Genomic DNA, 23448 nt, shown 5'->3' with positions numbered 1-23448 from the left:
GTAACAAAATAACATATTTTAACTATTTTTCAGATTTTTTCAATTATTTTATTGTCTGAAAAATGGTTCAAATGTTATTTTATTGTCTGAAAAATGGTTCAAATATGTTATTTTGTTATTTGAAATTTTTTTAATTTGTTTTGTTGATCTATTTTCTATTTTTCTCTATTTTTCTTATTTTTGTGAGGGGGGTATATATTGTTTTTCGGCACTACCTTGTTCTCTATAGCTGATATAACATGAATTACTCCTATGTGGGATCAATAAAGTTCTTATTTTTGCCATCTGAGAAAATTAAATATATTATATTTGGTGCCTAACTATTTCCCAAGACATATTAGTGCGTGTGTGAATGAATAAATGAGACGTAAAACGTAAATTTCTTTGTAGAAAGGCGCTTTATGAAAATTAAAAAAGTCAATTTACTTGTATTAGTTTACAGTCTTGAACATCCAATATGGCGGCGACGTTGACGTATCGCAGCAGCTCCATGGGGCGTCTACGTTCATAGATGTATATAAAGGCCTTTATATATATATCTATTCTACGTTTATATGTCTATGGTTCTTACAGCTTTACGACAGGTACAAAGCGTAGGCAACTTTGTGACGTAATTAAAGATTGATCTGTTTTGTAGCACGAGACTTGCCGTAGGGGCGGGGTTACTCATGTTCCCATTCAACTACAATGGGCCCCGCGGCTAAGACGCTGCGTCACATCGAGCGGACCCTGCGCGGCGAGGCAAGGAAGAGCAGGAGACGTTTGGCGCCGGTTCCAGTTGCTGTCTGACTGTGGAGGCGGCGGGCCGGTGATCGGCTGAGCCTCGGAAAGAGTTTACACACCGAGACTTTACTGCAGTTTCTTGACAATAGCAAGCTTTTAGCAGCTAATTGATTAACTTGTCGCCTATCAAGAGTTTGCCCAGCAGGCAGACGGAAACACCTTGAACATGCCTCCTGTCGAAAACGACTCCGGGAAGAATGGACTCAAGTCTGAAATACAGCAGCTTATCGACTCCAATCAAGTGTGTGTTTTCAGCAAAAGCTACTGTCCATTTTGTGTTAAGGTAAGATGTTTTTTTTTGTTTTGAAACTTTCACTTGACCCCACTATAGCTGCCCGGGCTGGGTCTAATTCCCGGCGTGTCCTGCTAACATTGTTGACCGTCTAATAACGCTTGCGTAAAGGCTGATTTATGGTTCCGCGTTAAATCGACGGCGTATGTTCGCGTCGCCGCGTACGTTGTGCGTCGCCGCGTGCCCTACGCCGTTGATTTAACGTGGAACCATAAATCAGGCTTAAGTGAGCTCCCGTTGGGGGGCTTGCATTACTTTTAAGCCTCTAAAAAAGACCTATAAAATACTGTTGTGTTTTATGGGAAGGTAGAAGTAGCAATGCCTTACAAGAGATAAAAGTAAACATGGGTTTCTAATTCTCTTTGGGGGAAAAGATTGAAATTAAAAGTAATTATCATGCTGCATCGTGCTTGAAAGGCAGGCCAGAAACAGTAGAAGTTAGATGTTATCTGTGCTTCCAGAGAAACGGAATTTGAGTAATTGTAAAAGGAAAATGTTTAAAACCTAAAGGCTGATTTATGGTTCCGCGTTACACCAGAGACTACGGCGTAGGGTACGCCGTCGTTTGAACGCGGAACCATAAATCAGGCTTAAGTGTTGCTCAGACTGTATCAGAATCGATCAGACTGTTCAGTATGGTTTATGGTTCCGCGTTAAATCGACGGTGTAGCCTACGCCGTAGGCTCTGCGTCGGTGTAACGCGGGACCCTGAATGAGCCTGTGGTTTAAAGTGCAGCGTCACCGTGATGCAGGTCGTGTTTATGGAGCAGCGTCTACTCATTTCTCTCCTACAGATTATGGCCAAGTATAAAACGCTTACACAAGTCTGACACTGCGTGTTTAGTCAGTAACTATGGATGCATATGCGTGTAGCAACCTGTAATGTAATAATTTCCTGAAAATGTAATAAAATTTGCACATAACTCAATAACTCCTGTAATAAAATATCCTGACTGATATTGTAATAACATTTTTATCGATAATAATACCTTATTATATAATTGAGAATTTATGAAATTTTCAGGTGGGTCTTTTTCTCCAAAACTGATAATGTGATAACTGATAAAGAAAAAAAAGACCCACCTGAAAATGTAATAAATTCCCAATAATATAATTGGCATTACATTATCAATAAAAATTTTATTACAATATCAGTCAGGATATATTATTACATTATTGGTGAAGTTATTTTGGGTTTTATTACATTTTCGATTGAGTTAAGTGCAAATTTTATTTACATTTTCAGGCCTTATTACAGGAAATGATTACATTATAGGGCGCTACACAGCGTGTCAGTTTGATAATTAGGCTGAAGACAAGATGATCATCTTGTTTGTTTGGCCGGTGTGTGTAATATCGTTTCCACTTTCAACTTTGCAGGTGAAGGATTTGTTCAAAGAGCTGAATGTGGATTGTAACGTGGTGGAGTTGGATCTCCTAGGTAAGTCTGACTAGTTTTATCACAGATTTAGTCACATTGTCCATAATCATAAACAATGTTAAGTTTGAAATATTATTTGTTCACACAGAAACAGAACAGAGAAAATAACAATTGTAGTAATTTCTAGACTCTACTTCACTACTTGCCACTTGGTTGGCCACATCTTCAAAACATTTACATTCAATTTTTAAATGGTACATTGCAAGTAAAAGTTGGTCTATAAATGCCTGCTAGTTTTGTTAATAATCTAAACGTACTATCAGGTCACCCAGGAGTTAGGAGACTTGTTCAGTACTGTCAAGTAGTATTCTATTTATATTATATGTCTTAAAAAAGGGAAGTAAAGGTATTACACCACCAACTCCATCCTTTTTAGGTACATTTCCTTCGTCATTCAATCTTTTTTTTCATATATACTTTCATTTAAATCAAGTTGTCCGCCATCCATTTGGAAAATGATCTCTGTATTTTATATATAAAACAGATTTTATCACCCCCCCCTTCTAGCATCTCAAAGTGCTGTGTCATTCCCTGACGAAGCCTTTGAGCAATACCCTGGTCTCAGATATGTTAGTCATCGTACCGTGTTTTATGACATAACGGCTAAAGACTCGCCTTCATCACCATCAAGTATACCACTTAAATGTTATGTTTAGTATGAAAGGAATAAATTAGGAAAAGGAAATGATTGTGGGTCAATGACGAATAAGGATTTTCAACAGGTCAATTTTTAAATAATAAAAAAAGAAATATCTATTGCAGTAGTTCAAACATTAAGATTGTTGTACACATAAATTCATATAAAACTTTTAAATTAAGGGATTTCAGAGTTTTTTGTCAATATGAATTGGCACTAACCTTAAAAAAAGGTCATGTGGTGCAACCATGATTCATATTAAAATAAATTAATTTCCTTAACATCTTGACATCTTTTTTTAACAAGTTTTCAGTATTATACAAACCATGTTTTTTTTTTTAATGGTCGCGCCACATGATATTTTGACGCTTAAAACAACAACAATATCCCAAATAACTAGTATTTTTTGTCAAATTCAAGTGAGTCCATATGTGGGACAGGTAGTTCATATATGGTATTTTTTCAATCCATTTAAACCTTTTTTGAATTGAAAAAAAATTCTGTTTTTCAGAAAATATAGGCGTTATGTCATTGACCCTTGTATTACTTCTAGAGTTGATTAGATTTCTACAGCTGGACAGTACTGTGAATTGTGACATAACCCATTTCTGCAGATTTGACTTGCAAATAAATTCTACAGAGTATTTAACTACATCGTTCAGCTGTATTTTCCTGCTTTGAAAGATTGTTGAAGTTTCAGTGAGTATGTGATGCAATCTTCTCAGGAACAGCCGGCGCCGCAGCAGTAAGATCTTATATTATAGCTGCTGAAACAGCTCTAACTATAGGCACGCTTGGTTTTTACTTTCCTGTGTGATAGATGCAGATATGTGCACTCTTGTGAACATTTCTACCTCTCCAACAGTGTGTGTGTTGGTCTGCAGTGAGATCCTCAAACCACTAGTTTTAGAGCAGGTTTCCCCCTGTTTTTTTTTTTTTTTTTTTTTTTTTTTTCTCTCTCAACATATTTATGGGACTTGTATAATATTGCGCTTTTCTTTCCAGAGAATGGAGCAATCTATCAGGATACGCTGCTGGAAATGACTGGACAGAAGACGGTTCCTAATGTTTTCATCAATAAGACTCACGTTGGCGGCTGTGATAAAACACTGCAGGTAAAGATTTGATTACTGTACGTGATTATTAACTCATTTCTTTTGGACTATTTGTTGAGGTGTTTTTTTGTTTACAGGACTGTCTCAGAAAATTAGAATATTGTGATTTTCTGTAATGCAATTACAAAAACAAAAGTGTCATACATTCTGGATTCATTACAAATCAACTGAAATATTGCAAGCCTTTTATTATTTTAATATTGCTGATCATGGCTTACAGCTTAAGAAAACTCAAATATCATATCTCAAAAAATTTGAATATTCTGGGAATCTTAAACTGTAAGCCATGATCAGCAATATTAAAATAATAAAAGGCTTGCAATATTTCAGTTGATTTGTAATGAATCCGGAATGTATGATATTTTTGTTTTTTTAATTGCATTACAGAAAATAAAGAAGTTTATCATAATTTTCTAATTTTCTGAGAAAGTCCTGTATGACATGATCTGCATGTCGTAATTGTGTTAAATGGATAATGGAGTTAAGGCTTTGTTTCAGGCTCATAAAGACGGCAGCTTGCAGCAGCTGCTCAGCGGGGAGAATGAAGCGTACGATTACGACCTGATCGTCATCGGAGGAGGATCGGGGGGCCTGGCCTGCTCAAAGGTAAAACAAAGTATATTTAGAGTTTCCTGTTTCGTAAACATAAATGATCGGAACTGATGCAAGCAATGTTCATTATGTTGTCATTCTACTTTTTACACCAGAAACTTGTGTAAATCTTATGCAAAATGGCAAGGAGAGTTGAAAGTGTTTGCGGACGACACTCCTTTGTTATTCTGGGGAAGATATAACGCAGGTGTTAAATGTGGTTAAAAAATAATTTTAAAAGAATAAAAACATGGTTTGAGGTAAATAAATTATCACAGAATCTTGAAAAAACAAACTTCATGATGTTTAGTAACAGAAGGAGAAACACGGACACTTCAATTAATATAGATGGTATTGAAATGAATAGAGTAAGGGAAACCAAGTTTTTGTGTGTCATGCTGGATGAGAATTTGAATTGGAAATCACATATACATTATACAAAGATAAAAATATCAAAAACAATTGCTCTGTTACACAAAGTAAAGGATTCATTGGACAACAAAGCATTGTACATTTTCTATAACACTCTGATTGTTCCATATCTGACCTACTGTGTTGAAGTTTGGGGGAAATGCCTGTAAAACATGTATTTCAGTCACTTTTAATTTAGCAAAAAAGAGCAATAAGAATAATCAGTAGAAAACGATATAGAGATCCATTGTTGAAATTTCATGAATTAGTAGAATATAGTATTCTGCAAATTATGTTTAAAGCTAAAAAAAAAACTTTACCAATCAACATTCAGAAAAGATTTGAAAAAAGAGAAAGCAAGTATAACTTAAAAGGAACAGAGATTTTTTTTAAACTAAGATTCAGGACTAAATTGATGGAACGTTGTGTTTCTGTGAAAGGAATCAGTTTATGGAACAATCTGGATAAAGAAAACAAAGAATCCAAATCAAACATTACACTCAAAAGAACAATTAAAGCCAGTATGTTAAGTAAATATAATGAAATATGTTAGTTAAGTTTGATTGAAATACCCATAGACGGCGCTAATTTTATATCAGTTTTTTATTTACTTAGTTGTTTTTTATTATTTTTAATTTGTTATTTGTGAATTTATTTCTTGGAAAAAGGGGCAGATTAGAGAAGATTCTTCTTCTTTCTGCTCCCTTTTCATTCACAATTTATGAACATTTGTGTTTGTATTTGTATTGAATTGTTTGTTTTATTTTTTGAAGGAAATAAAGAATAAAATGAAATAAAGTGTCTGCACTAACATCGACTCCTCTGCCAACAGGAAGCTGCCGCGTTGGGGAAGAAGGTCATGGTTCTGGACTATGTTGTTCCTACACCCAAAGGAACCACCTGGGGTAAGATGCTTCCAAAAAAGCACACGTGGAGTCACGTGTTTATCTAATTTCTATTATTGCAGTAGTTAGAATGTGGTCCGTCTCACAGGTCTTGGTGGAACCTGTGTGAACGTGGGCTGCATTCCCAAGAAGCTGATGCACCAGACGGCCCTGCTGGGAACAGCCATGCACGACGCACGCAAGTTCGGCTGGCAGTTTGATGAATCAGGTGAGAGAAATGACCTGGGAGGCAGCGTGGGACAGGGGGGATATTTTAAAACTGTGTGTGAGTGTGTGCCTCTTTTCTCAAATGATATGTCATGCGTCTTCAGTGAAGCATAACTGGGAGACGATGAAGGAAGGAGTGAACAACTACATCGGCTCTCTGAACTGGAACTACAGAGTCGCGCTGAGGGACAAGAATGTCAACTACGTCAATGCCTATGCAGAATTCATCGAACCTCACAAAATCAAGGTAATTAGCCCTTTAGAAAATAAGTGGACCTTCTTATTAAGCCAATTTCATGGGCCAGCTTTTGGAAGATCTTGCATCACTAAGCTCCGAGACCCGCCGTTGCTGAAAATAAAAGTAACGCTGCAAACAGAAATAAGCGCTTACAAATAAAATAAACGCTGCGAACAAAAAGAAACGCCACTGCAAATAAAAGAAACCCAGCTGAAAATAAAAAAGCCACAACGGAAGTGAATTACCGGGGACTATTTTTGCCGATGCGCCGGTGTTTTTATGGCCTAACACATTAAAAATTACACGTAGCGACGTTGAACATTAACCTTTTCACTTATTTTCACGTTCGTTGTTCTTTTTATTCCTCGCTCTTCTTATTTCTTCCTTTTCACTAACGTCTTCGTCTTCTTCTTCTCCTCTCACTTAAAAACACTGGTGCATCAGCAAAAATAGTCCCCGGTAATTCACTTCCGTTGTGACTTTTTTATTTGCGTCTTTTTTTTTTTTTTTTTGCGTTTCTTTATATTTGTGACGTTTCTTTATATTTGCAGCATTTCTTTTATTTGCAACGGAGTTTGTTTTTATTTGCAGTGTTTATTTTATTTGCAAAGCGTTTATTTTATTTGCAGTGGCGTTTCTTATTTGCAGCGTTTCTTTAATTTTCAGCAATGGAGGGTCTCGGCCACCGTACTAAGCTTGTTGTTTTTTAGAACTTCAATGTCAAACTCCTCCACAAATCTAAAAAAAAACCTGCATTAGCCGGTATGATTTCATGTTTGAACAAAAAACAAAAACATGTTGTTTTTGTATTTTTTGCCAGGGAACAAACAAACGAGGGAAAGAGACGTTTTACACGTCAGCCAGGTTTGTCCTGGCTACGGGGGAGCGGCCGCGGTACCTGGGCATCCCCGGGGACAAGGAGTACTGCATCACCAGGTGAGACAGCGACTCAGCACAACGCTGGTACGCTGACTCATGTTTACCATGGGGAACTGGAAGCTCATACCAGTCATCGTGTCTGTAGAATTCTTTTGTAATCCCGTAACACAAACACACTCATAAAGTGATCTTGCATGTTTCTTTGTGGAAGAGTTTATCTGTTTGTCTTTGTTGTCTGATGTAAGCTTACCCTCCGTAGCGCTGCAGCTATCCAATACTTTAGTAATCCAGTATTCTACTGAAAATTCCATTGATTTAATCGGATAAAATGTATTTTTGTTTAGTTAAAGAGCAATTATAAATATACATAAGATGTTAGATGTTAACTGACATTACTAAGACTAAATTATATAATCCAGTAGGTTCATGGCTGTGCATTTAAAAACCCTGAACTTACACCAGTCGACCAAATTCACTGCCTTCACTCAAAAAACTAAAGATCTTACAAGAAATGTTCTTATTTCTAACCTAAAAATGCCATTACACCTGATAACACACATCACTTAAAAGGTTAGGGGTTTACCTGCTGTTCAGAGATGGGATAAATGTCCAGAGCATGGCTGACTCCGTGACGCTATGTGGCGCTGTAACCATGGTAACCATGGTAATCATTTCAACAAAGAGCCACTTCCGGTTGACGGTTGTTTTGTTTGGCACCAATGTTACGCCTTCCGTATATTTTTCCACTTTATTTTGATCTGCTCCGGTGTCCTGATGAAGCTTCTGCCATCTCTTTCACCATCTTTTTAAAGGTGTTTAAACAATTATTTAACACGCGCCGTCTCCTTTCACTTCCGGGTGAAGCCCCAGAGGAAATTCAGATTGCAATATCCGATCCTCCGTATACATTCAGACTGTGAACGAATTATCTAGGTGTTATCCGATCATTAAATGTCCGACAGGTCCGAAGTAGATGGGGTTCAGGTGTTTACATGCAGTTTAAAAGTCCGAACGATGTCTTATACGATCAGAAACCCGATTGAATTGCTGCATCTAAACGTACTGACTGTCAGTGTTGTGTACATGAGACAACACTATTGAGGAATTTATGGATTACACGCAGTGATCGGTGATGGGCAGATACTGATTTTGGAGATCGGTTATCGGTGATGGGTGCATCTCTACATACGGCCCACCCCTAGCTGTAGCACGTCTCCTGATGTTCAGCTGAAGTAAATGGTCTGTAGTACTACAGACCATTGTAGTACACCGTACAACAGCAGAACCAGTTTTTCTAAACCTGCTTCCTTCTTCTCTGTCTACCCAGTGACGACCTGTTCTCTCTGCCTCACTGCCCTGGGAAGACCCTGGTGATCGGGGCGTCCTACGTGGCTCTGGAGTGCGGGGGCTTCCTGGCCGGCCTGGGGCTGGACGTCACCGTCATGGTGCGCTCCATCCTGCTGCGGGGCTTCGACCAGGACATGGCCAACCGCGCTGGAGAACACATGGAGGAGCACGGAGTCAAGTTCCTCCGCAAATACGTCCCCGTCAAGGTGGGTGCAGCTCAGCCGGGGCCGGGCCGTTCTGTCTGGGGGAACACTAGGAATGGGTGATATTTTACCGTTCACGATATACCGTCAAAAAAATTCCCCACCGTAAGAATTTGTCATCACGCGGTAAAAACCATAAATTCCCGTTGATGACGTTTTTGTGTACAACTGATTTATGGTTCTGCGTTAAATCCACGCACAACGTACGGGAAGGGAGGGAGAGAGAGAGAGAGGGAGGGATGGATGGATGGATGGATGGATGGATGGATGGATATGAGCCAGAAAGAAAGAAAGAAAGAAAGAAAGAAAGAAAGAAAGAAAGAAAGAAAGAAAGAAAGAAAGAAAGAAAGAAAGAAAGAAAGAAAGAAAGAAAGAAAGAAAGAAAGAGGAAAAATTCCCGTTGATGAGGTTTTTGTGTAACAAACATGGCGAATCTGAGTCATTCCAGTTTTGCAGTACAGGTGGACTCATTTAATTGTTTTTTTATTAATTCAATTTAATTGGTGTAGTTTAGTAGCATTTAGTATCTTTTAGAGCAGTGATTTGGGGACTCCAAAGACTGAATGTGGTGATAGATTTATAGTTACAAAGATGGAGTTGAATTGGTATTTTTTTACCGTCATTTTTATCGTTATCGGGATAAATGCCAGAAATGATCGTGATAAGTTTTTTAGTCCATACCACCTGTCCCCACATGCATTTTCTTTTCCCTTTCTGTCTAAAAGTTTGAAGTTTACAAGAGTCAATTGCAGTTGGTTTTGAAATGCCAGCTTGGAGTTTGAACAGTAGTGTAGTGTTTTCTACAATTTAATGATCGTGCAACTGGCATGATTAATCTTTGGGCTGATCATTTTGAACCGTGTTTCCTGGTGTTTCAGATCGAGGAGCTGGAGGCCGGTTCTCCCGGCAGGTTGAAGGTGACGGCAAAGTCCACAGAGACGGACGAGCTCATCGAGGGAGAGTACAACACCGTACGTTTATCTCTCTCTCACCTCTTCCTTCTGTCATGTGTGTTGCTGCTGTTGAGTTTTGTGCAAACGACTCCCCTTTTCTCTTTTGTGTTATGGAATAAAACTGTTTTGAACAGGAAGTATGAAAATCTCACACTTAATGTTCACAACAGAAAAAGTCAGTTTCCATCTTTTTTTTTTAATTTAACAATTTCTCAAGTACTTTTTTTCTGATTTTAGACCATTTTCATAACCATGGATGTGTTTATACTCTATTACAATATTGGTCTATTAATTGTGTACAGGACTGTCTCAGAAAATTAGAATATTGTGATTTTCTGTAATGCAATAAAAAAAAAAAAAAAACAAATGTCATACATTCTGGATTCATTACAAATCAACTGAAATATTGCAAGTCTTTTATTATTTTAATATTGCTGATCATGGCTTACAGCTTAAGAAAACTCAAATATCCTATCTCAAAAAATTACAGTATTCTGGGAATCTTAATCGTAAACTGTAAGCCATAATCAGCAATATTAAAATAATAAAAGGCTTGCAATATTTCAGTTGATTTGTAATGAATCCAGAATGTATGACGTTTTTGTTTTTGTAATTGCATTACAGAAAATCACAATACTCTAATTTTCTGAGACAGTCCTGTAAACCTATGACCTGATCTAAATATGTCCAAATATAAACATCAGGCATTTGTCAGGATTTTTATGATTATACGTGGTCAAGTTTGGAAATAAAAGGTAACAAACCTCTAGAGGAAACGATGTGTTCATGTGGAACTGCTCGGCAGTCAAACACAGGCTCATGTAGGAGATGATTTAAGGAAGGAAACTCTCTCTATTCATGTACTAATGAAGCAGCAGCAGCTGTTTGGACTCCGGACCCTTGTTAAACCATCTCTTCCTCTGTTCAGGTGTTGATAGCCGTGGGCCGAGACGCGTGCACAGACAAGATCGGCCTGGACAAGGCCGGGGTTCACGTCAACCCAAAGTAAGAACACTTTCTTTCCTCCTTATCTTTATGGTGTCACTGCATCAGTCACGTTGCCTGTGGTGCGCTGTGCCTTTAAGAAACCTGCCAGTCATCATGACTCAGCAGTTCTCTGGTGCAGCCGTGAGAGAAACGAGGACTGACCCGTCGCTAAAATGAGAAAGCAGTGGTTGTTGGAAAGAACAATTAGTCTGCATGTTGGGGCTTACAATAATTTCATTTAATTCCTTTAAATCAGGCCTAAAAACATTACTGTTTACTGAAGCGTACTCTTAAATTAAATACTTACCTGCTGTAAACTCTACTGCCCATATTTTTTTTAACAACTTGTGCTTTTTATTATTTCACCTCTTTGTTATCATTTTATTTCATTTTATTTGTTATTTATGTTTTAATTGTGTCTTGCAGCTTTTAATGTTGATGTAAAGCACTTTGAGTTACCTTGTTTTTTTTTTCATTTCATTTTTTTCATTAATTTCATTTTATTCTTTATTTCATTCAAAAAATAAAACAACCAATTCAATACAAACACAAATGTTCATAAATTGTGAATGAAAAGGGAGCAGAAAGAAGAAGAATCTTATCTAATCTGCCCCTTTTTCCCAAAAAATAAATTCACAAATAACATAAATTAAAAATTTTAAAAACAACGACTAAGTAAATAAAAAACTAAAATAAAATTACCGCCGTCTATGGGTATGTCAATCAAACTTAACTAACGTATTTCATTATTATATTTACTTAACATACAGGCTTTAATTGTTCTTTTGAATGTAATGTTTGGTTTTGATTCTTTGTTTTCTTTATTCAGATTGTTCCATAAACTGTTTCCTTTCACAGTTGAATTGAATTGTGCTATAAAAATAAACTTGCCTTAATGAATGAATGACTGTAACAGCACGATGCCGTTTCCTCCCGTTTCCTCCTCCTTTAATCTTCCTAGCCGTCTGTCTGAGAACCGTTCGTAAACTCGGTAATCTGTATGGCAGACTTGTTCCTTGTGCAGAGTTGATTGTGATTTTACAAGCTTAGAAAATGGAGCCTTTTCTTTTGAGGTTTTTTCTCCTGGGCTGTTTTTGTGAATGAATGAATAGTTGAGCCTGCGAGGCCGGCGGGGATTAAAGCGGCATGTGTTCAGTTTAAGAGTTCTGCTGGTCACATGGCCCGGTCTTATGATGGAGCAGTTTTCAGAGAGCCAACATGTAGCAGGATCTGTAGCCTAGTGTTACATTAACACTTCTAGATCAGCTCTCTTCAGAAAAGGAATCATTTTCCATCTTATGAGGCTGGAGGGATGTTTTTAAAAGACCAGTCTTAAATATACCAAAGGTTTTTAGCATTCAGTGTTTTTTGCAGTGTAGTTTAAAACCTTCTACCCTTCCATACTAGAGTATGAATTCCCATTAAAAGTACTATAATCTTGAATGCAGTACAGGACTGTCTCAGAAAATGAGAATATTGTGATAAAGTTCTTTATTTTCTGTAATGCAATTTATAAAAAAAAAAAAAAAAAGAAATGTCATAGATTCTGGCTTCATTACAAATCAACTGAATCATGCAAGCCTTTTATTATTGTAATATTGCTGATTATGGTTTACAGTTTAAGATTAAGATTCCCAGAATATTAAAATGTTTTGAGATAGGATATTTGAGTTTTCTTAAACTGTAAGCCATGAGAAAATCACAATATTCTAATTTTCTGAGACAGTCCTGTATAGTCATGCAATACAGTTCCATTTTGGAGAAAAAGGTAAAATTTGTTACTTTAATGTTGACCAGGAGGGGGAAAAAAACAACCTAATTTCATTAAAGGTAAAAGACCAAAAAATGTATCGAAATTGATGTTGCTACTAATTTTTAATATATTTAAGACTGATGTTGAGGAAAAAATGAATCCCCAGCCCTCCAACATGAGTCAGGAAAATAACTAACTTAGTCTTTTATGGGTGTTTTTTTTTAGTTTTTTTTAATAAAAGTCAAGTAATTGAATTGGCACTTAATTAATGTTTGGTTGTTTTGTCTGGGGCTGAAGTTGATTTTGTGATTTGCTAAGTAGGAAAAACGTTGACCTAATGATTTTATACCAGTTTTTGGGAGAGGAGACCCGCCCTGAAATGGTAGTAAATTAACCTTGGTGTTGCTGACATCTTAAGAAATGTTAGTTAGCCTTTGTTTTAATGAACAAATTAAGAAAGTCTTGTTTTTACCAGCTGAAGTTGATTTCCAAAATCAAATATTTTTTTTATCTCCTGATAATCTCCACAAAGTTGTCCATGCTTTTATTCTGTCTGGCCTGGATTATTGTAACGGCCTTTACACCGGTGTTTCTCAATCGTCACTCCACCGCCTTCAGTTGGTACAAACCGCTGCTGCTTTGATCACTAATCAATCAATCTGATCAATAATCACCTCAAAGAACATTTGAACATATCCCTCTAATTCTGTCGTCCCTTCACTGGCTTCCTGTTCAATATCGCATTCATTTAAAAATTCCATTGCTGGCTTTTAAGCCCCTAAACAACCAAGCCCCTAGTTATTTTTTTTTATCAAAGTCTTTTTATTCGTTTTTTTTATCATTATAACGGGACCATACAGTCAAACAGAAAAGAGAAACAAAAACAAGAAGAAAATTTGTTTTATTATGTATTATTATTATTATGTAAATGAAAATTAATGAAAACCTTTACATTATATTGTCAGCATCCATACCCTCTACAAAGTTCAGGAAAGGCTGCCAGATCCTATTTTTTTTATTTTTTTTATTTAACCTTTATTTAACCAGGAAAAGAAACCCATTGAGATTAAACGTCTCTTTTGCAAGGGTGTCCTGGCCAAGAGGCAGCACAAGATTTCAGATATTAAAATTTATAGAGGTGTGATGTGAAATATTAAAATCAAATGAGACAAAAAATGGAAATAAAACAGTTACAAATCAGAGATGCTGTCTCAAGTGCACTCATTCTAGACTTAAAATCACTCAGTGGAATAAGTTCTGTTATTTTTAGATCCTTTTTGAAGTTTGTTCCATGTACTCTGCATGGGGCAGAGTTTTCACACATATCTTGGAAAAAGACTCAAAGATGTTCTGCTGAAATGTATAAAGTTTAGGACAAGTCCAAAACATGTGCAGAAGAGCAGGGGCCCGGCTGCATCTATCACATGTGGGATCAATATCAGCTTTGATCCTTGAGAGCTTGACCTTAGACCATTGGACCATTTTGAACTGGATGACAGCAAACCTTAGACATACAGGACTGTCTCAGAAAATTAGAATATTGAGATTTTCTGTAATGCAATTACAAAAACAAAAATGTCATACATTCCTGATTCATTACAAATCAACTGAAATATTGCAAGCCTTTTATTATTTTAATATTGCTGATCATGGCTTACAGTTTAAGAAAACTCAAATATCCTATCTCAAAAAATTAGAATATTCTGGGAATCTTAATCTTAAACTGTGTTCTATATATGTATGTGTGTATATAATTATAATATCCTGAGTTATTTTGAATAAAGTTGGACTAACCTGATTGTTTTGTTTAGCTTTGCTCTCTTCATGTCTGATCCTGCACTTGTAACCCGGTGTAGTTTTAATCCCACTGACGTGTTGACTCTCCTAGGAATGGGAAGATTCCGGTGAACGATGAAGAGCAGACCAACGTGCCGCACATCTACGCCGTTGGGGACATTCTGGAGGGCAAGTGGGAGCTGACGCCGGTAGCCATCCAGGCCGGCAGGTTACTAGCCCGCCGGCTCTACGGGGGAGCCAAAACCAAGGTACATTTATCTCAGCAACCTCACTGTTATTCTGGATATGTAGTAGCGCTGCAGCTATCCAATACTTTAGTAATCAAGTATTCTACTGAAAATTCCACTGATTAATCCAGTAATCGGATAAAACATATTTTTGTTTAGTTAAAGAGCAATTATAAATTTACATGAGATGTTAGATGTTAATTGACATCACTAAGACTAAATTATATAATCCAGTAGGTTCATGGCTGTGCATTTAAAAACCCTGAACTTACACCAGTCGACCAAATTCACTGCCTTCACTCAAAAAACTAAGAATCTTACCAAGAAATGTTCTTATTTCTAACCTAAAAATGCCATTACACCTGATAACACACATCACTTAAAAGGTTAGGTGTTTTTCCCACGTGTTTTAATTGAACTTTCATTTGTGTCAAGTAGGGATGTCACGATTACTTGTTTTCACTATTAACCGCGATTTTAAACGGCACGATTAATTATTCGTGAAGACTCCTAAACATCGTCACTTTCCAAAGATTACGCCGGGACCCGGAACCATAGACAGATCAGCGCAACTCGCACGGAACGAAAACAAAGTTACACAAGCGGAAGCGGAGCAGCTGCAGTGAAGTATGGATGAAGAGTTATTCCCCCCCAAAAAGCGGATAAAATCAGCTGTGTGGGATTATTATGGGTACCGCAAAAATGAGGAAGGGGTTATCGTTGACGATGGCTTTCCAGTGTGTAAACATTGCCGAAATAAACCAAATTATTTAATAAAAAATCCCCGGCCCGCGGGGACGGGCTGGGAGCGGGCTCGGACGCGAGGCTGCGCTCCGTCGCGGGCTCTGTTGATGGATTGTACCGTAGACCACTGCTGCTTCTGTTTTACATCCATTATTAAATAAATGGATGTAATAATAAAAGAGTATGCTAACTTAACCACCGTCTTCAACGCTCCGTTGTTTAAAAAACGGCGCTCTTCCGTGTTTATTCTGCTTTGGTTGTTCAGTAACACCGTCCCCAGCCCCGCCCCCAGCCCCCGACGTAAGCACGTAGCTGACATTCCTGCACTTTAACTGAACTGAAAGGACTTGAAGCAAGTCTTCTGCAGGTGGCTCCTGTCCTGCAGCCTTTCACCACTTTTTTTGTTCCAAAAAGAAATACATAGCTAGCTTGTATTTAATTTCAGATGTGGTCTTGTTTATTTTCACTGTTACAGTATTATTTATGTTTCAGAGGGCAGCTATAAGTCAAAAGCTAGCTAGATGTTTTTTTCCTGTTTAAAAATTCTCTTCTCAGGTCCAAAAGAAATGTTCAGAAACATTTTTGTAATACAGTTTACAGTTTGCGTGTAGCATTTGAAACGTTATTACCCAAAAGGGAAATCCTGCTGTGGATGATTAACACAGAAGTGATTTTTGTTTAATTCCAATGGTATTATTGTCATTAATGTTGTACTTTTTGGTTACTTTTCTTTGTTGCTAATTTTTGGCATGGAAAATAAATGACATTTAAAGATCTCTAAGGAGTGTTCATGTGATTTTACACATTCATAGTGTGAAATTAATTAATACATAATAATCGTGATAATCGTTAAATCCTGATTATTTCTCTGACAATAATCGTACCAAGAAAATCTGTCATCGTGACATCCCTAGTGTCAAGCAAATTTTAAGTTCTAGTTAAGTTTTAAGTTAAAGTCTTGATAAGATTTTGAGTTTTGGCAGTGTTCAAAATATAATTCTGAGAGCTGCTGTATTGGAGCACATTAGGCTCCAGCGCTACTTGGTTTATCCATCAATGAATACAGACATAAAATTAAACTACCCAGTTAGCTTTATTACGTTTTTATTTTCCCCCCTCATCTCTCTACAGCTCTGTGTTTGTACAGATTAAATGCGTTAGCCGCATGGACAGTTGTCATAATTAACAGAAACCCAGCCCTCCACAGGCTAACGTTATGTTATCAAGGTACCGTAACGTTAATCTCATTAATTACTATGTTAACTTAATTTTATCTTGTCTGGGTGCCGGTCCTCCCTCTGGGAGTAACAGGGTGTTGGTGGAGAAGCTGCAGCGTTGAGGACGTACTGTTGTATCAGCTCTGTCTTACAGTGATACATGCAACAGTGTTGCCTTGGTGTCCAGCTGGAAATGACCCACACTTTTCACATTTTCTGCCTTTTCTTTCACCGTATTTTCCACACTATAAGGCGCACCTTCAATGAATGGCGCATTTTAAAACTTTTTCCATATATAAGGCGCACCGCATTCTAAGGCGCTACAGTAGAGGCTGGGGTTACGTTCTGCGTCCATTAGACTCAACCCGCGGTTTACTCTTTCGTCCTTATACTGCGGCTCCAAGTGGCTTGGGGAAATAAATTACAAAAAAAACAACAACTAAGTATTTAAAGCAGCACAACGTAACTTTCAGCTTTTCTGAGTTTGGCGGCATCTTTTGGACAAAAGCGGTAGTGTTTTACCAGAAAGAACACTACGTTTCCCATGAGCACCAGCGCGTACTGCCGGAAAACTCCTGTCCCGTCGCTGCATTTGTTTTGATGAGAGGACACGGGACGCTTTTCTGTTTCACCAAGTGAACAGACGGAACCCAAAAAAAAAGATGTTAAACTGCTGGAAAGGAACTGAAATTTACCGGGACCTTAAACAAGGAAGCCAGGGAGCGGTATATGGAGAAAATAATGATTATTAACGGTCTGGATCCATATGAAATCCCTACTGAAGAGCCATGTGTTTCAATAAATTTGTATAATAGTACAACATACAGTACATGTTTTGTATCACTCTTACTTCTCTTTTCTTTTTTTTTGACTACTATATTATGTTGAAGAGGCTCCGAGGCGTGAGCAATATTTTTGTTTTCCTCGTGAGATTATTTTTTTCCTCTGCAGCTACAAATAAGAGTTAATATTTTTTCCTCAACAAACTAGTTTTATCTGAAGATTGGGGTTAATTGCACCGCAGAGAGCTGGCCAGCAAATGCGTTTAGCTGGAGAAGTGGGGAATAAAACCCGTGTTTTGATCCGACCCCGGTCTGTGTGAGTGTTTGTGGTTTAAGGCTGTTTATGGTTCTGCGTTAAATCGACGCAGAGCCTACGGCGTAGGGTACGTGGCGACACGCACCGTACGTTGCGCGTCGCCACGTACCCTACGCCATAGGTCTGCGTCGATCTAACGCAGAACCATAATTGAGGCTTTACTGTGTGGAAGGTGTTTGGTTGTTACAGCCGCGATCCAAAGCGAGCCGACGACTCTTTCACTTTTACTTTATCTCAGATACTTGGCCTGCGTGGTTCTGCCTCCGAGCAGGAAAGCGGTGAAAAGTTAAACCATTAGGATCTTTTCCCCACGTCTGTTGTGTGGAGCTCATGGATGTATTATAGAACGGTGGAGCTGCTCCAGCCGCAACGGGTTACCAGCTTCTGCGGAGCTGCGCTCTAAGCCCCGCCCATTTTCGTCTAGACTGCGAATGGGGAAGGAGGGGGAAGTGACGTATGCCGTAAAGCAGTCAAAGTCGTAAAAATGTGTAGTTTTTTAGTGTGGCAGGGTTCCTACCATGCACCTCAAAGTTACATAGTGCCAGTGAAGGAGATACAGACCCCTCAGACCATGACAGAGGTTCATTAAACCTGTTGGAAGTTGATGTTCCATCACAATGATGATGATGAAATATTACATTAAGGTGGAAAAGTTACGTAGTGTCGCTTTAATTGAAGTGTATTTTATTTGTGTTAGTTCTTTAATATTTTAGTTCTAAATTGGAAGATTATTGTGATCTTGACATATTAGAATAAATATATTTTATTGTTTTTCATCGCTCAAAATAAACGTCATACTCGTGAAAGCCGGTATTCCCGCCAAAACGCCATCCACTCGTCGTCACTTTCAACCCCAGCAAGGCCAAGTATGGAGAAATGTAAGAAAAGCAAAATATCTGAAGAAAATGGAACATTCAATGATGCCTGGGCAGATTCATTTGCATTTAGCTCTGATGAGAGTGGCCTACCTGTATGACTAATGTGTGGAGAAAAACTGTCTAACAATAAACGGTCAAATGTCGACAGACATTTCAACAATACACACAGAGCCTTTGCTGAAAAATATCCAGAGGGAGAAGAGAGAAACAAAGCTGTTTCAGAACTGATGCGGAAGGTTGATCTGACGAAAAATCACTTCAAGAAGTGGATGAAGTTGTGGCTCAGTATTGTTCCATATATATGGCTCAATATTGATCCATATATAAGGCTCAATATTGATCCATATATAAAAGGCTCAATATTGATATAAGGCGCACCGGATTATAAGGCACATAGTCAGCTTTTGAAAAAAATGTAAGGCTTTTAGGTGCGCCTTATAGTGCGGAAAATACGGTAGTTAAAACCAAACATACCGCTGCCTCTTCTTCCTCTACGTGCGCGGCGTCAGCGCGTTGTGCCGCATTAAACGTAGTCCGGGTAAATACCTGCTTTGAGCTGCAAAATGAAACGATTTCTCGAGGCAGAGAACATTCCTCATCATTTTTTGTAATGGAATTTTTCGAGGAACATTTTCAGCCCTACTATGTAATCAGCTTGTCTGTCATATTTGTAATGATGAATGTGTTTAACCTGCTGAAGCGTGTGTGTTGCTGCAGGTGGACTACGTAAACGTCCCCACCACGGTCTTCACCCCGCTGGAGTACGGGTCCTGCGGCCTGTCGGAGGATCGGGCTACCGAGCTCTACGGACAAGAAAACATCGAGGTAAGACGCCAAATAATTCATGACACGTCTCATTCACCACCGTGAACCCTCTGGAGTTGGTAATACCTCACTAAGTTGAGTCATACAATCATCAAACAATGTTTATGCTGGGCCACTTGACATCTCGCCTTTTTAGGTATTTTAATAATTCAGTAAAGTGTAAATAAGAGACATTGATGTCACTTTCTGCACCATTAATGGAAGTTACTGTTACTTGTTTGACCTTTGTTTTTGAAGTTTCGGTGTGCCAGGAAAGAAAGCACATCCAGTAGTATTTCAGTTTTCTACTTGCACAGCATGGGTTCATTGAACAAATTGAAGTGAACTCTGTGAAACAGTCATTTGTTTTCCAGTGTGACAATAGCAGAATAATGCGTGTTTGTGCTGCATGTCCAGGTGTTCCACAGTCTGTTCTGGCCCCTGGAGTTCACCGTTCCTGGGAGGGATAACAACAAATGCTACGGCAAGATCATCTGCAACAAACTGGACAATGTAAGTTTAACATTTTGAACCTTTTGTTCATTCAGAGACTGTAGCCTTCTATTTATTTATTTATTTATTTATTTATTTTTTTTTTTTTCAATTTAATTTTGAATGAATGAATGAATTTGAATGGATGGATTTTTATTTTGAACATGTATATAAATGAAAGTAAAAATAATAATAAAAAGATAAACATTTACATCTTCATATTCACATATATTCGTAAAAAAAGGAGTAGGAAGAAGTTTACACTTTTTCCTAGTTCCTACCCCTTTATAACTCTACTGCTATTATATCTATATAAATATAATCTATATAAATACTCCATAAACATGCCTATTACATAATTATCCATATAAGTATATAGACAATATAAATATATCAATATCTAGAAAATACAACTATTATATACATCTATATAAATATACACTATATAAACTACATAAATATCCCTATAAATATATATATGCTACATACACAATAAATATATAACATATATTACATAATTTTAACTATCCCTCTCAACATATAACATATAATACATAAATATCCACATAAACATCTAAACATATCTTAAGCAAGTATAATATACCATTTTTTTTCCCTATTTTATTTGTTTCTCACACTCCTCGTTAACCCATTTCCTCTTACATATACCTGTGTGTGTGTGTGTGTGTGTGTGTGTGTGTATGTGTGTATATATATATATATATATATATATATATATATATATATATATATATATATATATAATATAATTATTATTTTTTTTTTTTTTTCATTTAATAATTGCAATTTAAGGAGAAGTGCTTCCTTTTATAATGGCTTCCATATTGTAAGTGCTGCTGGAACACCGACCTTCTCTCCAGACTGTAAATGTGTTGTTTGTTCCAGGACCGAGTCATCGGCTTCCACTACCTGGGTCCAAACGCAGGAGAGGTGACTCAAGGCTTCGGTGCAGCCATGAAATGTGGAGCCACCAAGGAGCAGCTGGACACCACCATCGGCATCCACCCCACCTGTGCTGAGGTGAGACCACTGGCCTTCATCTCTGCTGCTGTCTTTACTCCTTACTTGCTTTGGCCTGCTTTGTTCTCTACAATTACCAAAAAAATGTATACTAGCCATTAGTGGTGGGGAAAAATCCATACTGCAATATATTGTTGCGCTCTCTGTTGCAATAAATAATCCATAAACTGACGGCAAATATGGATATTTTATTACAACACACATAATGGATTTACGCGGTTGTCACCGCACTATTGTTCATTCACTTTGATTTGTCCAGCTGTTCAGAGTTTACATTTACAAGACTAGGAGGCAGTGAAGAAATATACAAATATACTTTCTTTGTACATTGTATGAAGTTTTGGCTTTGAATAAATTCATAACTACAGACGTTTTCCTTTTTATGGGTATTTTTTCTTTTTTAGTCACATATATTGTTGATGAATTTTCTTACAATATATCATGATATTATGGTTACCGTGGGCCAAATATCCCACAGCATTGAATGGTGAGTTACCCGTTAGGGGGCAACGGTTCAGGTATCCCACGGTTCAGGTAGCCCTCGGTTCAGGTAGCCCACGGTTCAGGTAGCCCTCGGTTCAGGTAGCCCTCGGTTCAGGTAGCCCTCGGTTCAGGTATCCCTCGGTTCAGGTATCCCACGGTTCAGGTAGCCCTCGGTTCAGGTAGCCCTCGGTTCAGGTAGCCCACGGTTCAGGTATCCCACGGTTCAGGTAGCCCTCGGTTCAGGTAGCCCTCGGTTCAGGTAGCCCTCGGTTCAGGTATCCCACGGTTCAGGTAGCCCTCGGTTCAGGTAGCCCTCGGTTCAGGTAGCCCTCGGTTCGGTTCAGTTTTAGTTTGTGTTATGTGCATAAAGAGCTTTTTTTTCCAAAATGATCTGTTTATTTTGATTGTCACTTTTCAAAATGTAAATGACTATAATTCTTTTAAGTCAACAGCCCCTTAATCTTGACAACTCAGTACAGTTAGTACAGTACACACTACACTAAATACGTTAGGGTTAACGCCCGACGAGGTACGTTATCACAAATATATGGAGGACGTGGGGCGGTTCAAACAGAGGACGGTTTCCCTCCGTGAAGTAATAAAATAAATGAATAGAAATGAAATGTGACCTGCATGTTCTCTTCTTCCTCCAGATCTTCACCACCATGGAGGTGACCAAGAGCTCGGGTGGAGACATCGCCCAGGCCGGCTGCTGAGGTTAAACCCTGCTGGTTCTGCAGGCTGCTCTCACGCTGAACTCCAGTCACTAGTCCCCGCTCAGCTCTAACTCCACCCTGACGGTTCAGGGTGGAGCAGTAGCAGCATCACTCCTGCTGCTGAGGAACTGGGAGGAACTGGGAGTGAACTGGGAGTGAGTGCAGCCTGCTGATCAGCGGGGTTACTCCGCCGTACCTGGGCTGCACCAGCTTCTCTCGGGGAGCCCTGCACACACACACACACACGAGTGTGTGCCAGGTGTTTGTGACGTCCCGGCCCGTAAACCTGAACCTCAGGCGGGCCAGGACCGATGTCTCTGCAGAGAATCCTGGGCGGCCCAAAGCCTTCGTCCAAAAGTCCAACTACATAATTGTCCCCTAGAGGGGAGTCAGAGACTGAAACCACACGTTTAAGGGTCCACAAGGGTCTGAACTCATGCCTTCTACTAGTTTAAGTTAATCTGAGGAATATATCTGTCATTATTCTATAAAACCAGCAGCCTGCAGAGCTTCAAATCTTCAGGGCTGTTTTACAATACAAACTAAATTTTAAGAAAAACAAATCAACCCCAGTTTCACTGCCTGTTTGGTTTATTTTTATTAAAATAATGTCATGCTTGTTTTACGGCGTTGTATCTGCTTCTGCATTATGTACATGTGTTTTCTGTATATATGTCTTCAGTCCTGTAGGAGATGGTAAATACTGCCAGTGACATCGGTCATCTGTATGAATGTAGCCCTTTGTTTTTCCTCCACATTAATAAAGAATGAGTAAATCTTCACTTCTGTTCTGACTTTTTCTTTCACCAGGCCGTTTCCTGTTGATCTCGAGCCTCAAACTCTTCGCACACTTGGCTTTTAGTGGATATTTGTATTATTTTAATTCCCCCTTCCAAATAAAAATAGCCTTTCCAACCATTTATTTGAATTAGTTTAGTAATGCTGTTGTTGGATCAGTTTTATTAGGAGGACTTTTTCCAGTCTGTTTTATCAGGGATTTATCGAGGATTTTTAAATGTACATTTACAAATTACAAAATTACAATGAACTGCATTGTGTTTTGAGCTCGGTGGTTAAACATCTGGTGAGCGTTTTGTTCAGGATCTGAAGAGTCTCTGAGTTCTACATTTCACTGCTTCACATTTAAATCAACTCTATTTTTAGAGCATAACGTTTTATTGAGGAGCAAAAGTGTGAAGTGCACCGGTT

General features: G+C 38.2%; 1 protein-coding gene across 2 annotated transcripts; it reads left to right on the top strand.

Annotated features, from left to right (window-relative positions):
- The first annotated feature begins 740 nt into the window (after positions 1-740).
- On the top strand, positions 741-23021 carry txnrd3 (thioredoxin reductase 3). 2 transcript variants are annotated; one of them, XM_061728168.1, is made up of 17 exons: positions 741-1066; positions 2456-2516; positions 4159-4268; positions 4767-4874; positions 6103-6175; positions 6264-6383; positions 6487-6629; positions 7441-7556; positions 8827-9052; positions 9928-10020; positions 10931-11007; positions 14631-14787; positions 19421-19528; positions 19925-20020; positions 20906-21040; positions 22177-22248; positions 22406-23021. In XM_061728168.1, the coding sequence occupies exons 1-16, from the start codon at positions 950-952 to the stop codon at positions 22237-22239; spliced, it is 1803 nt and encodes a 600-aa protein (XP_061584152.1). In that variant the 5' UTR covers positions 741-949; the 3' UTR covers positions 22240-22248; positions 22406-23021. The 2 variants fall into 2 exon arrangements, with proteins under 2 accessions (XP_061584152.1, XP_061584151.1); XM_061728167.1 differs by having other exon boundaries at positions 742-1066; positions 22177-23021.
- The last annotated feature ends 427 nt before the right edge of the window (positions 23022-23448 follow it).

Source organism: Cololabis saira, chromosome 8 (assembly GCF_033807715.1).
Source record: "Cololabis saira isolate AMF1-May2022 chromosome 8, fColSai1.1, whole genome shotgun sequence".
NCBI classification, from domain to species: domain Eukaryota; kingdom Metazoa; phylum Chordata; class Actinopteri; order Beloniformes; family Belonidae; genus Cololabis; species Cololabis saira.
The sequence above is the reverse complement of the archived record's forward strand: the minus strand, read 5'-3'. Positions and strand labels throughout refer to the sequence as shown.